General features: G+C 37.2%; 1 protein-coding gene across 7 annotated transcripts in view; it reads right to left on the bottom strand.

The window, feature by feature from the left end:
- ATRNL1 (attractin like 1) overlaps positions 1–15,871 on the bottom strand; it is a 453,022-nt gene that overhangs the window by 386,980 nt on the left and 50,171 nt on the right. For all 7 annotated transcript variants that reach the window (XR_004972105.1, XR_004972106.1, XR_004972107.1 and 4 more), the window contains one exon: positions 14,437–14,692. Coding sequence is in view for 4 of the 7 variants with exons in the window: in XM_036335871.1 (XP_036191764.1) it covers positions 14,437–14,692 (256 nt within the window). In the remaining 3 variants the exon portion in view is untranslated. The remainder of the gene's footprint in view (positions 1–14,436; positions 14,693–15,871) is intronic.

Below are 15,871 nucleotides of genomic sequence, written 5' to 3' on the forward strand. Positions count from 1 at the left end.
ATACACACACACACACACACACACACACACACACACACACAGGAAATAAAACAGCAGACTTAGGTACAGACTTAGCATATGTAAATTGTGTCAAAATTGAAAGTTTATTTAAAAATAGATATTCACCTTACTAGGAATGGATAGTTCATCATGAAATAACAGTATTTCACTCAACTATTTCTGAAACATTAAAAAAATTTAGAAGTATAATAGCTATGACACAGGTCTAACACCAAAGGGTGCCCTCTGAAATACCAGCGCAGCGCTTCTCAAGGTCTGATCACTAGCAGTTCAATCAAGGAACCCACAGGTGACATGGTAGTCTCAGATGAAAAGCTAAGGCAATGATTTTGTTCAGGTACAGGTGATAAACTTAAAATGCAAAGTTAAGTATGATCCACGTTCTCATTACATTTTTATTTTGCATTTAGAAATGTACACTTGCTACAAGAAATCATTTTGGCTCCATAAATATTCAAGCTTTACTTGCAACATTTTTTGGTCAATTCCTAGAATGATGGCAAAGAACTTGTACTTAATACATGATCATTCACTCAACAAAAGGAAGAGCTAACTAAATCCTTAGATGCCAGAATCATGATCCCAAGCAATGATGGGCTGAAGCTATTCTAACAATAAAGGTCAAGCCCTCACTGATGCTACAACATTAAGTAGACAAGTGCAGGCAGAGTGCACCTCACTTCACAACAAGCACGTACATAAAAAGCAGGAACTAAAGTCTAAGGAAGAAGCTTTGTCGCCAGCCACCAAATGCCGTAATGACCAGAACAACCAGTCGCTATGAAGCCCACTGCAGCCAGCGAACTGGTCCAAACGGGCGGTGGGGCCGGCCCGCCAGCCTCCTGCAGCCCCTACCCCTGGCCAGCCCCACCCCCAATCAGGGGCGGGGCCCGCCAATCACCCATAGTCCCTCTCCCCAGCCAGCCCAGCCCTGTTTGGGGTGGGCCAGGCAGCCAACCTTCCTTCTCCGCCCCCCCCCCATCTCCTCCTCCAATAGGCCCAGCCCCGGCCAGGCCAGCTGGACCCCACCCATGCACGAATTCATACACTGGGACTCTAGTTATTAGTATAAAATATAAATTTAGGTTGCATCAAAAATATTAATAAAATATCAACTTTAGAACAAGTAATGGTGTCACATTAGGTACCACACCATGCTCTATGAAGCTCTGTGAAGTCTGAATGGGTCATTACAAAGTACAGTCTGTGCACAGAGGGTGGGAAAGATGACCATGTGTATTTTACACTTATATATAACCCTTTGACTAGCTGCATGATCAATGGCCAGTTGTGCGAGACATCTGTCCTCAGTTCCTTTATCTGTAAAATGGGGTTAAAAGAGCATATATTTTGTATATTCACTTTGAGGAGTTAATATGTATAAAGTGTTTATAATACCACCTAGCATGGAGTAAGGCTTCAATAAATGTTAGCTGTTGCTATTATTATTATTCATTAGGAAATATCCTTTACATTACTAGTGGCTATGATACTATAAGATATTAATATTGTTAATAAGATATTAATGAAACCTTATAACATGCATACTAGAAGAACTAGGGATGCTCATCTAAAGAATAAAAAGTAAATGAAAAATAACATATCTCAAAATATTTGTAGGGCCAGTATGTGAAAGAGTGATTAAATTTCATTTGTGGGGTTCTACATAGTCATGAAAACATTGTAACTGCATATTCCTTCTTAAATATAAATTCTTACATTTAAATATATACGACAACAGAATGGCTGCCTGTTAGGGACTGACAACTCCACCACTGTAGGAAAGTAAAGCAGAGACGGAAAGACCAGAATTTTCTGTATTCTGAATGCACATTTACTAAAACTTTTCAATCTAACTCATGCACATTTTCAATTATATATATTTATGTAGCTTATAAACAGTTCTAAAAGCATATTTTTTAATAATTTTCTTTATCAAACCTAAAGTCTTTTGTGATATTTTCTGAGACATTGAGAAATTTTTTAAAAATGCATACAATCTTAGCGGCAGCCTTTGTCACAAAGACGTAGCAATTTATTGAAACCTTTTACTTACTGCATTGAAATTGTTTTACTTTCCCTAATAAGTCTTGTAAAGTTCTTCACAATGAAATGCAACAACAAATGCCAGGCCTACTTTAAGCACAGTGAAACTCCATGCTTTATGATTCCGATGACGGAATTATTTTTAAAGGGGAGATTTCTTCTGTTAAAAATGCCTAATTCCCACCACCTAATATGCCTGTTCTATAGATCAACACTTTCAGACACCAGTTTGCTGAAAAGCAAAATTCCATCCGCAGTTGAAATTCACCAGAGAATTTTGAAAAATATGTAATGTTAACAACTGAAGAGAATCACATAGAAGAAAAAATTCACTTCTTAGAAAAATTGTATCTAATGGTTTTCAAATCGAAAGAAAGAGGTAACATGAAATGACATTAATGATGGTTTTCCAACTACTCCTTCCAAATTCTGAAAGCATGAAAATACTAAAGCAAAACATTAATATTATACTAACCTTGAGACTCACATTGAAGTTCTTCGAAAGTTTATGAGGTATTGCTAACTTAAAGGGAAGTAAATTTCCCTCAGGACTAACCCAGAAGAGCTTTATGGTCTAAGTTAGTAAAACCATCCAATAATTCTCCTTTGAGATTTATAGATTCCCTAAAAGCCATAATTCAAAGAATAGCAGAAAGGATAAAGTGATGTTTCTTTTACCGCCAGAGCAAGTTCACAGGAATTCTTACAATTTCAGTTCCAATATATGTCCTATACAACCAAATATAAAAAACATATATCGACTTCCTCTCATCTGTTTTTAGCACTTCGTTTGAAAATAATTTCAGTCCAGCCAGTGTGGCTCAGCGAGTGACATTGACATTTTTTAAGAATAAAGTTCTTCCCCTTTTAAAATAAAAGATTCCTCATTTGAAGTTCATATGATACTGCTTGATGATTAGATTTAGGCATGTATTCCCACTCAGAATACTCTAAGCCAGGGGCTGGCAACCTATGTCCAAGGGCCAAATAATGGCCTGCTGCTCATTTCTGTAAATAAAGATTTATTGGCACAAAGGCAAATTCATTCACATACATACTATCTGTGGCTTGCTTTCAAATTTCAATGGCAGAATTGAGAAGAAACAGAGACAAAATGACTGAAAGAAAAACAAAGTTTGCTATCTGAACCTTTACAGAAAAAGTTTGCCAAGCCTGCTATGAGTGATGTTTGTTTCAGCAGTAGCATATCCAGAGGCACGCAATGCCCACTTTCCCATGGCTCATGATGCGAACTTTGATCACCCATACAAGTACTGACAGAGTTTCTGTTTCCCCCTGCACCGTATACACAATCGGTGGGGAAGACACTTAGATACCACGCACATCTCACCAAAAATCCATCCCCTCCCCCACAGATTTAGCGTCCAACAATGCCAGCCTGCACTCTGTATAAGAAAGAATTCTCCCCAGCACTATTTGCGTCTGCTGGTCTGTCCATTATCAGGTGCTAGCTCATGGATTATATTTTCCACCAGTTTATAATTTATTACTTGCTTAAATCATTTTGATGCTGAAGTCGCCCCAGACTTTATCAATGGGACCCCTCCGAGCTGACATAGGCCTGTTTCTTTGGCAGGACCCATCACTTTCCTGAGCACTTCCTGCATTTGGTAGAACAAGACGTATCAGGCTCATCTTTGCTTTCCCTGCCACAGCCTTACCATCAGCCATACTACTTATGGGAATGTTATTAGAAACTGGATCTGGGAAAATCTGTAATCAGTGTGATCACTACTAGGGTGTCTTAGCTTCTAGGCCCTTTTGGAAGAATCTACATCTACAGCTTTCTGTCTACCTATCTATCTGAACATAAGCTCACACTGATGCCTCCAATTCCAACCCATTCAGACAGGGTTCTTCCTTCCTCTCCCCATTTCACGTCTATATCTCCTATCTTCCACACTGAGAACTTTAATTCCTAATATCAACTCATTTTTTTCAATCTAACAATACACCTAAAATAATTTCAGAAGTGCTTCACCAAAACCTTCCAAAACAAACGTAAAAGATTTGCTTCCACTTCTTCCCCACATCCACACCTAGACAGAGGCCATTCTGTCAAACATTATGTTAAAAAGCCACTTGGATTTGTTCAATCTCTTTGCCTATCAGAATGGTTGTGTTATTCATTTGAAACATGGTTGAGTGAAATAAATTCACCTAATAATTATAAATGGAATATTCTATCTTCTGTAAATAAGGAGATGTTCTCTTTGTTCATTTGAAGACTTCTAAGAGAGAATGGGACATCTATAATAATAAAGGCTAATTAGACCAGACAGTCAGACGTCCTTCCAGACAAAGGCGTGGCGGGTGGGGGAGAGGCAGAGGTGGTTAGGGGTGATCAGGCAGGCAGGCAAGCAGTTAGGGGAGATCAGGCAGGCAGGCAGAGTGGTTAGGGGCAATCAGGTAGGCAGGCAGGTGGTTAGGGGTGATCAGGCAGGCAGGCAGGTGAGAGGGTAGGAACCAGCGGCCCCAGATTGCGAGAGGGATGTCCGACTGCCGGTTTAGGACCAATCCAGCAGGGAGTCCTGCAGGATCAGGACTAAACCGGCAGTCGGACATGCCCCCCAAGGAGTCCTGGATTGTGAGAGGGTGCAGGCTGGGCTGAGGGAACACTCCCCCACCCCCATGCACGATTTCGTGCACCGGGCCTCTAGTATAAAATAACAGTCTTCACAGATAGTTAGGCCTGCTCAAAAACAAACAAACAAAATACAGAAAAAATAATTTTGGATCCAATAGAACCTTACTGAATATCAAGAGTTAAATGGCTTCCCTTCTTCTTCTATTTTTAATTGCATTCTTTCTACTTGGACAAAACACATAACATTTGCATACTGTCTACTGACAGTCTTAGCTGTCAGTCTTAGCTTTTAGTCTTAGCTCTAAAATTAAATATGTGAAGTGTTCTCCATCAGTCTTTTACCTGAAGTGTTCCCATTCATCGCTTCCTGAGATGAAGCTTATTCTCTAGGAGAGAGGTTGGCAAAGTACACCCCAGAGACCAAATCCAGCCCAACTGTTCTGTAAATCCTGTTTTACTGAAACACAGCCACACTCCTTCATCTTTGTACCTTTACATGGCTGCCTGTGTACAGCTTCAACGGCAGAGCTAAGTAGCGACAACACATACCGCGTAGCCCATATAGAGCCTAAATTACTTACTATCTAGACTTTTACTAAAAAAGAAGTCTACACATTTCTACTTGAGCAGATTTCTTAGGTGAGGCCACAGAGAGACAGAATTATCTGAGGTTGGCATGCTCAGACTGTTCTTTCTACAGCCTTGACACCTCAAGGACGGTCTGGTAAGATATAAAACCCTTAGTCTATCCTTGCTTATCTGAAAAAGTTGTTCCACGTTTGCCTAGATTTTTATGTTGCTTTTGAGAAATCTGATACTAACCTAATCTCTTGCCCTTACAAAATATTTCATCTTTCTGCTTGAAGAGACTGAATATTATTTCTTCATCTTTTAAAATATAGTATTTTTATCAAGACATTTCAATTGCTTCCGTGGGTGATTTTTGACAGGTATCCAACCCAACAGCTCATGCACAGGAGAGTGGACAGGTGAATTGTGGTAGTTATATAGTAAAATACAGAAATGCGAAGGAGTTAATAGTGGTAAGTCATAATAACATGGGTGAACCCTGCTTTAAAAAAAATGACATAAAAGAAAACCTCAGAAAACTGCATAAAACGTTATTTCCTTTTTAAAAATTCAAAAACATGTGAACAGAACAGTATGTCATATAAGCACACATGGATATGTGGTAAAGCTACTTTTTAAAACAAATATATAAAAAGATATTCTGGATTTCAGAATAGTGAAGGCAGAAAACCTTTTGAAAAATAAAAATTAATAAGCATGATTAAAAAGAAAATTAAAGGGATACAGCAAATGGCTATGCTTTTTAAAATAAATATCCTTTCATCAAATATACTTTGGGGTGATTTTATTAGTTAGACATGATTATTCTTATATTGATGTAAACATAATTATAAAGAGAAAAATTACAAGCAATATCCAACAAATGGTTATGTTTTTTAATAAATGTAAAGTAATGTATAGGCAAACAAGAGTACTATGTATTTTTAAAAATACCAATAGCTAATGTTCTTGAAAAATGTTGAGCAAATATATCAATCTTGAACATCAAGAAAAAATAAAATGCTACAGATGACCATATAGTATTAAAATTGTTAAAGTCCAAGTATAATAGAAGCAGAAAAGGAATACTACTGACAACCTATTCCTTCCTCCTCAAATATTTACCAGGTATTTAATACATGGCACTTTACTAGAAAGTACACAAACAAAGAGATATACAGCAGGATTGATGCCTTAAAGTCAACTTCTTAGAAAAAGAATAACTATAAAAAGCAATATGTGTTTATAGTCATTTATAAACAAAGAATCCAGAGAAAAATTAAACCACTAGCAGAAAATGAAAAAGGCAGTAAACACAATTGTAGAATAACAAGAATCTTTTCATGATTATACAATTATAGAGTCTACCTCCACTTTGTTACTTAAAATAAAAGTTTATGGCGCCTTTACTGCAAGCTGATCTCTACATTATGAGTTTTTCTGATTTTTCCAATAATTTTGTGCATGAAGCTAGTTGATTACTGTCACTTCTAAGCACCTGATAACCATACATTGCTCTTGGAAGTTATACTCTAGGGTGCCCTCATGAAAAATTTGCCTGTCATACCTACTTGTGTGTGTTCCACGTAAGCTATTTCCTTAAGCTCTCTGCTGCTATCTACCTACACACATTTACATTCACAGTTGAGCCTTGAACAACGTAGGCTTATGGGTGCCAACCCTTCAAGTAGTTGAAAATCCAAGTGTAACTTTTAACTACCCCAAAACTGAACTACACTTGTTATCCCTTAGTATCCATGGAGGATTGGTTCCAGGACCCCCAACGGAGATGAAAATCCATGAAAGCTCAAGTCCCCGATGTAAAATGGTGTAGATCAAGAATACAGTCAGCTCCCTGCATCCACAGACTCCCAACCATGGATGGGAAACAGTATAGGTATCCACTAAAACACAATCTGCATATAAGTGGACTCATGCAGTCCAAACCCATCTTGTTCAGAGGTCAACTGTAAATCAAGCACATTGAATGAAACCTATCTTCAGCTAAAGAATGGACTGATTTTGGGAACACAGCCCACAGGATTCATCAACTAACTACAAGCGTTATAATTAAAGAAGGAAATTTCAAAGATTACATGTTGATTGAAAGCCTGGGTAAGTTCCATCACCACTCTAGTAGTTGTCTCTATTAATGGGTGCTTTTTTTGAATTCATCTTTATTTTGAAAGTATTACAGATGTCCCTTTTTTCCCTCCATTAACTCCCTCCATCCCCTCTCCCCCAGGCCTACAGCACTATTGTCAATGTGCCTGGGTTATGCACGTGAAGGCTGCCTTCTCTTGTCGGCATTATTTCTGAATTGTCCTAATCGTGTTACCTGCCCTTTCCCAAATAAAATTCTTTCACTTGAATCCTTGTTTCGTGGTCTGCTTGTGTGAAAACCCTTTAGAAAGATCCTGTATTTCCTGCCAGTTGCTGCTAACTTCTTTGCTCCCCGACAAGCAAGTTTCCTTGAAAGAGCTGCCCAATTTCCTCTTCAATCCAATTGGGCTTTTACCCAACCACTACACACAGACTGTTCTTGTGCAGATCACCAATGACCTGGGCAGTCCCAAATCCAAGGTCAATCTTTAGTGATCTTCTTACTTCACCCACCCGCCAGCACTTAACAGAGATGGCGACTCTTCTGTTTAAAATCTTTCTTCACTTGGCATCCAGTTCACCGCACTCTTTCTTGCTCATTTTCTTCTTCTTCCCTACCTCTTACCACTGGAACACCCTGGGGCTCAATCACTCTTTCTTTTTATCTGCACCCATTTCCTTAGTGATCTGATTCAGCCGCATGGTTTAAATGCTATCTATCTCTATCCCCAAAACTCCCACATCTACATCTCCAGCCCAGATCTCTCTCTAGAAGAACTCCAGACCCACACATCTAGTTGACATTTTCACTGTAATGTCTAATGGATAGCACACATATCAATGTCCAAACTGAAATCCTGACCTTAAGTCATCCTTCGCCTCAAACCTGTTTCAGAATCTTCAACATGTCAGTCGATGGCAACTATATCTTTCTAGTTGTTCAGGCCAAAAACCCTGGATTCATCCTTGACTCCTCTCTTTTATCTCAGACTCTACATCCAAACCCTCAGCAAATACGATTCATTTTACTCTAAAAACATATAAAACAAATGGACTGATTCTCCTCACTCCAATACTACCCCCCTGGTCTAAGCCCATCATCACTGCTCAGACTAACAGTAATCTGACTGCCTCCTCGCTTCTGTTCTTTCCTCCGCAGAAGTTAGTTTCAAGACAGCCAGAATGATTCATTTAAAAATTATGTCGTTGCTCTGCCCAAAAGCTTGCAACATCTCTCCATTTCCTCAGAGCAAGAAACAAAGGCTATGCGAAAACCCTATGATTTTGCTCCTTACTACTTCTCTGACCTCATCTATTAATGTTTATTCTCTCCTCCAGACTCCTTGCTGTTCCCTGACCATGCTCTGAATGTTCTCGCCTTTACACTAGCTGTTCCTACTTCTAGGGAACACTCCCCTTCCCCACAGATTAGCTACATAGCAAACTTCTCCACTTCCTGCAATTCTTTGATCAAAATTCATCTTCTCATTGAGGCTTACCCTGCTGGCCTTCCCAACCACCTCAGTATTCTCAATCCCCTTTGCTTTGTTCTATTTTTATAAAGTTACTATCTTCTAACACATCATACAGTCTGCACATCTGTATTATATTTACTACTTATTGGCTGTATCACCCTACTAGAAATAAGTTCCGCAAAGACAAGGAATAAGACCTGATGCGTTACTTGCTGATACGCATTATTGCATATGTCTGGAACCAAGTAGAACCAGAAGGGTGATCCTATAAGCTACAAAGTCAGCCAATATATGGAGGTGCTCCTGAGCTCAACAGATCCTCTAAAACTCAAACCAGCAATGGTAATATGCATAAACTTTCAACTCCACAGCTAAACATATTCTCTAGTGTCTTAAATTTTGTTACTGTTAATGGATAAGACTCAAACTAAGATAACTGAAGTTAACTACATGGTTCCTTGGTTTTAAATCATATTATTACAAAAAAAATCTCAAAGACGACTCAGGATGCTAAGCACTGAACCAGAAATACTTCACAGTTATTTCCACTATTATTCGAAGTTTAGTAAGTGGTCATTTTGGAGTATGTTAACTGGGAAATCTTTGTCTCTTTTAAAAATCTCTACATAATGGTGAGATCAATGTCCTTTGAGTATAATTCTGGGTAAATTTTTATCTAGTAAAATACCCTGTTTTCATGAATTGCTCTATTATAATTTCAACTTTCTTTCCCGTTACCTTCACCATAGTGCTGGAAAAGAGAGTCCCTTCTGTAATTAAACAAAACATTCTCAGTTTTCGAGAAGCTTTAAACATGTAAGGATTCTCAAAGTAAATCCGACCTGCATTTGGGATAGTTGAAGCCATTAAAATCAGTCAGAAAAAAAAAACAGCTTAAACTTACATGGCAGTATAGTAATGCCACTATAAACAGGGGGGAAAAATGTTTTAAACTGTCTCTGTAGAGATAAGTCTTTACTTATAACTAAGATGATAAATTAACCTATTATTTATGTTCAAACCAGCCCTACTTAATATAGTATCATTCCCTGAAGCAGCACTTGTCTGTGGTATATACAACTTAATTATTCTGGCAGCTTTAAACTATAGTTCCCCATCGTTCTATTTACTCTTCTATGCAAGTACTTTTCAAAGTGAAAGTAATTATGGATTATTTTGACACCACATACTTTCAACAATAAGCAGTGAATTCAAATTGCATTAAGAGTAAATAACATAATAAGTTCATTTTATTATTAAAATATAATTTTACAGAAAAAATTGATGACTTTTACTTTGTACTTAAATGAATCACAGAATTTAAAATCCACCCTTAATTCACCTATTATTCTTATAAAACTCATAAATAGATCATGTACTCTTCCTATTTCCATATTAGAATATATTCATTCATCTTAGACCTCCACATATTGGCTGACTTGTAGCTTATAGGATCACCCTTCAAGTATGCCTGACAAGTAATGCCATTAATAAGACAAAAATCAAATAAAAAAATATCCTGTTGGTAAATTTATTTTAAAATAGTATTTTGATTATACAATAAGCCAAAAGAAACTCTATAGAAGTAGTTTAAAACTTACCAAAACTACAATTGATGTTCTGTAATCAAACTATTCCAAATGAAAAACAAAACCTAGCCCTAGCCGGTTTGGCTCTGTGTGGGCCTGGGGACTGAAGGGTCCCGGGCTGGATTCTGGCCAAGGGCACATGCCTGGGCTGCGGGCTCCACCTCCAGTAGGGGGCGTGCAAGAGGCAACAGGTCAATGATTCTCTCTCATCATTAACGTTTCTTTCTCTCCCTCTCTGAAATCAATAAAAATATATTTTTAAAAAAAAGAAAAGGAAATCAAAACCTACCAGCCAGTGAATTTATCAGTAAACAAACTATCAATATTTACCATTCATAGAAAATTAGAATTAATCTGCTGTGCCTTCCTAGCCATCCCTGGAAAGCATAACTGCCACCATGTCTCAAGGCTGAATGAGACTGTCCTGCAAAAAAGGTTGGTATACAAAGAGGAAAATACATTCTGAAGACCAGAAACTGTATTCAGTGGAAAGGCAGGGTAAGGAATGTGTGTACCATTCAGGTGGCCTAGGGATTTGGTTTTAATGGCCAGTACTGAAGGTAAGCCCGTGTGGGTACTGGATCAGAGAACTTCTATACAAAGTCAGGATTCCTGAAGGATTATATCCTCAATGAAAAAGTGAGTTATTTTTTAATCTGCTCTGCAGAAGCAGACAGAAAATGTGTATTTCCACTTGGCTATATGTAAAGGGAAAAATCTCATTTTTCCTGGGAACTTTTGGTCACAGATCTTGGGGCATGAATTCACTGTATATCCAAGGTCCAAAGAAAACCACATGCCGAAATGTTAAATTAATTTGGACCAGGATTGCTAGGCCCCAGTAGCACACACACTCTCTCTCTAGAACAGGACTAGATAAACTAAGACACAAGGGCAAAATCAGGCAAAATGCCATGTCCATCTGTTTACGGACTGTCAGTGTTGGCTTTCTTGCTATCACAGTGGAGTTGATTAGTTGTGACAAAGACTGCATGGGCCACAAAGTCTAAAATATTTCCTATATTGCCCTCTATAGAAAAGACTGTTGATCCCTAATATAAAATACTGATAATGTCAAATGTGTTTGAAACAAAGTAGGATGGATTAAGGCAGTAGAAACAGTGTCCTGTATATTGGAGCTTGATCAAAGAGTAAAAATATTTGTTGACTTTAGACTTGAACTTATGGTTCAAGTACAAGCATGGTGATAGCTGAATTCTGAATCTCCCCATTCATTCCCGGGAAGACAATAAAACAACAAGGAAAACATGAATAAAAAGGAAAATTAAATTTCCAGATAAACTAGAATAAAAAAAAACCCATAAAGTCCAAATCAAGTGCAAAAAGCAAGTAAAACCAAGAGCCAGAAGGAGGAAGCCCCAAGAATGCAGAAGGAAGGCAAGAGACGAGGAGTCAGAAGAAGCCTAATAGTGGCAGATCTCAAAATTACTCATGTCCTCAAAAAAAATGGGCGTCCTCTGAACATGAGAAGACATAATTTTTTAAAAGACAACAGAGTGACTATTAAAAATATAAAACATGTACAGAAAATGTACAAAAAGCGGATGGAGTCACAAAGCAAAATCTAACTTTTTGTTGTACACAAGAGATATATTTAAAACAAAGTGATTCTGAAAGGTTAACAATAGATGGGCAAAAGCATATGAAGGAAAGAATGACAGCCCCACCCCAAATAACCAAGAGCCATTATATTAATATCAGACAAGATAGAAATCAGGTCAAAAAACATTAAATAAACAAAGCACTTTATAACATTAATGTGAAAATGAAAGTCATGAATATCCATAATAGCAACTTTCATAAAGCATAAATTCCAGAATATACAAGGAGAAATAGGCAAAAATACACTAACATATGTAGACTTTCATTTTCACAGCATGACAGATCCAATACAAAAAGTAGAAGAACTAATAAGCATAATGAATAAAGTAGTGTGTGTGTGTGTGTATATATATATACATATATATATCAGATACCATAACTTAAAATTATAACATTTGCCTTCTTTTCAAGTGTCTATACAGTATTTATGAAAATTAAGCCACAAAGAAAATTTCAGTAAGTTACAAAATATGGAAATAATACCTACAACACTCCATGAACATCATCATAAAATTAAAATAACAAAAATCAAACAAAAGCTTTCTATATAGGCTATTTGTAACTTAACTCCTTTTTTAAATTATCTTTATTGTTAAAGTATTACAGATGTCCCTTATAACTTAGCTCTTGCTGAAACAACTCTTGGGCTCATCTGAAAAAGTAGAATGACAGCCACACTAGCTTCCATGCTATCATGAATTTTTACAACAATAATGCATGTAAGCAGGTTTATTCAATGCACCGTTACTTTTTAACCACTGCACTCCAAAATGTTCCCTTCAGTAGGAATCCTCTTTAGACTGCTTCTGTTTTCTCAGTAAAACAGTGAGTAAGGTCATCAGATGAAGGACATGTTAGAAGTTTGAAGAGAGAGATTGGTTATTATGAGCGTAAAGCCTGGTAAGTGCAGAGGTAAGTATGGACAGAGGAAGGAAGAGATAGTGAACCCCTGAAAGGAGGCTAGTGAACTACAAGCTCTGGGACAGTTGAAGAATTACCAGTGTGGGGACTAGCAGGAGTAAGCTGGAGGCACTGGAATAAGATATCTGAAATGGGAATTATGGAATTCATTGCAGGTAGGACAATGGGCAAGACTGATTCAAGTAGGATGAAAAATAAGATCTTGGGGAGAGAGATCAAAAAATTGAGAAGCCAAGTATTGGAAGAATTATTAAAGTGGATACTGAAATCATAGAAATATTTAGTTAATGTATATGGGATGGAGTGACAGTGAGCCGGATGCTAACTCCTTCAAGGAATAAAACAGGGATCCTAGGAGCTACAGAACACATGAAGGCAAAGAAACAGGTGGTATAGTCTAATGACATACAATTCAAAGCTGAGTGATTCAAAGGAGGAAGGCGTGGAAATAGAGTGTAAATGACAATAGGAAGGAGGATGCATATCCCACTTTCAGACCACCTGTACTGGAGACATGGAGGAGAAACAGATCACCCTGTATAGTTACACACAAAAATCAAAACCTTGAGTTCAAAATTCCGGTCAAGGCCAGATATGGAATATGTTCTTGAATCTAAGTAGTGACTAACAGGGTACATATATTTGTAAACAAATTTTTTAAAAAAACTTACAACTGTTTGAAAATTTCATAAAGAACTTTAAAAAAATAAAGTGCCAGAAAAACGAATAAGAGTATTTAAGAATATCATGCAGTCACATGTAGATTGCCACTGACACCTTCATGCACCAGATAATAATCTTTCACAGAAGCCGACAGACTCTCAAGAGCTTCCTCTAAGACTAATACATACAGAGAGACACTGCAGTAAGACTAGGAACAGAACCCTGAAAAATAAAAAATCCTGCCCGGCAAACATGGCTCAATGGTTGAGCGTAGACCTATGAACCAGGAGGTAACGGTTCAATTCCCGATCAGGGAACATGCCCAGGTTGCAGGCTCAACCCCCCAGTATGGGGCATGCAAAAGGCAGCTAGCTGATCAATGAATCTCTCTCACTGCTGATGTTTCTATCTATCTCTCCTTCTCCCTTCTTCTATGAAATCAATAAAAATATATATTTTTTAAAATCCTGAAATCATGGAATGCATAGTAGAGAGACTGGGTTAGTTTTAGCTCTCAGTTCACAAGTAAAGACCAAAGATGTAGCACCACCTATTGGAATTTCACATATTTAAAAATATTCTCAGTTCTTAGAAAATGTAACTTCTGTAACATTTCCCCACATTTGGCTAAGAAGATAAACTTAAGTATTAAAGTACAAAATCTAACACAAAACCAAAAAAATTATATTAAATATTAATTCTTGGCTTATAATTCTTATTTCAATAACCATTTTGACTAAATTCATATGAAGATTTTAAAGATAAAAATGTGCACAATGAATAAAGACTTTATAGTTACACATTCAAAGTAACTCACAGATATGGTATTCCTGTACGCTGCTTGTATAACCATATATTGCAGAATATCCAAATATTATGATCATGACAACATCTCTACTATCCAGCTCCATAATATGTGCCGAATGCCCCTCCACAGCATACTGCTGCCCGTGCCCAAGAACAGTGGGAGTTTTTGTGCTCCAGGACTGACTAGGAATGTTAAAAATCCATAACTCATCTGTGACATTGCCTTCATTTGTTTCAATTCTGCCTCCATACATAAAAATGTTTTCCTGTAAATTAAAAAACAAGTATTAACAAGTATATTTCTTAGCAATATAAATTAGAATGAAGGCTAAATTTAAACATAGTCTTAGCAATCACTCACAACATGCATAAGGCATTCTTCCTATTTGTAAAAAGTCAAATGGGAACACATGATTAATGAAAAATAATGCTTTTACTCACAAGAAAGGGGGGAAATCCATGCTTTCAAAAAGATATTTAAAACAATTATATTATATAGTCAATTAACCTTTTTTTTCCAGAGAGGAAGGGAGAGAGGGAGAGAGAGAGAGAAATATCAATGATGGGAGAATCATTGATCGGCTACCTCCTCCACACCCCACACCCGGGCATGTGCCCTGACCTGGAATTGAACCCTGACCGCCTGGTTCATAGGTTGATGCTCAACCTCTGAGCTACACCAGCCAGGCAATTAAGCATATTTTTAATTTTCCTAGTTGCTGAGTCGCTAGCTGTCACACTGGAATGTTGCCATGGATGTACACTGCTCTGTGCTGTTCTGGATCATTCACTGCTTTCATCAAGCACAGTTCACAAAAAGGTAGACCACGTCTGTGTATTGCATGGAGTACATTTTTATTACCACTTCCCATGGCCATGGGCAGATGCTTTATAGCACTTATAAATTATACAAATAACTTTAATCACATAGGACTAAAATGAATGATGCATAAATAATACAAATCATTACTATTTCAACAACCTAGGAAGAGAAAGGAATTTCTTCAACCTAATAAAGATCATCTAAGAAAAACACACAGCTAATATTATACTGAATGATGAAAGAGCAGACGCTTTCCCACTAAGGTCAGGAACAAAACAAAGGCGCCCACTTTTGCCACTTATATTCCACACTGTACTCGAGGTGTTAGCCTGAGCAAATTGGCAAAAATTGAATAAAGACAACCAGATTGAAAAAGAAGCAAAATATTGTTATTCGTAGAAGATATGAACTTATATATAGACAATACTAAGAAATCTTCACCCCCCCAAAAAAAACAATTAGAGTTAATAAATGAGTTCAACCACATTGCAGAATACAAGATCAATGTGCAAAAATCAATTATATTTCTATACACTTGCAGTGAACAATCTAAAAATAAAAATAAGTAAAACAAATTCCATTTCAAATGCATCAAAAAATAAAATACTTGGGAATAAATCTA

Source organism: Myotis myotis, unplaced genomic scaffold (genome assembly GCF_014108235.1).
Source record: "Myotis myotis isolate mMyoMyo1 unplaced genomic scaffold, mMyoMyo1.p scaffold_m19_p_15, whole genome shotgun sequence".
Lineage (NCBI taxonomy): Eukaryota > Metazoa > Chordata > Mammalia > Chiroptera > Vespertilionidae > Myotis > Myotis myotis.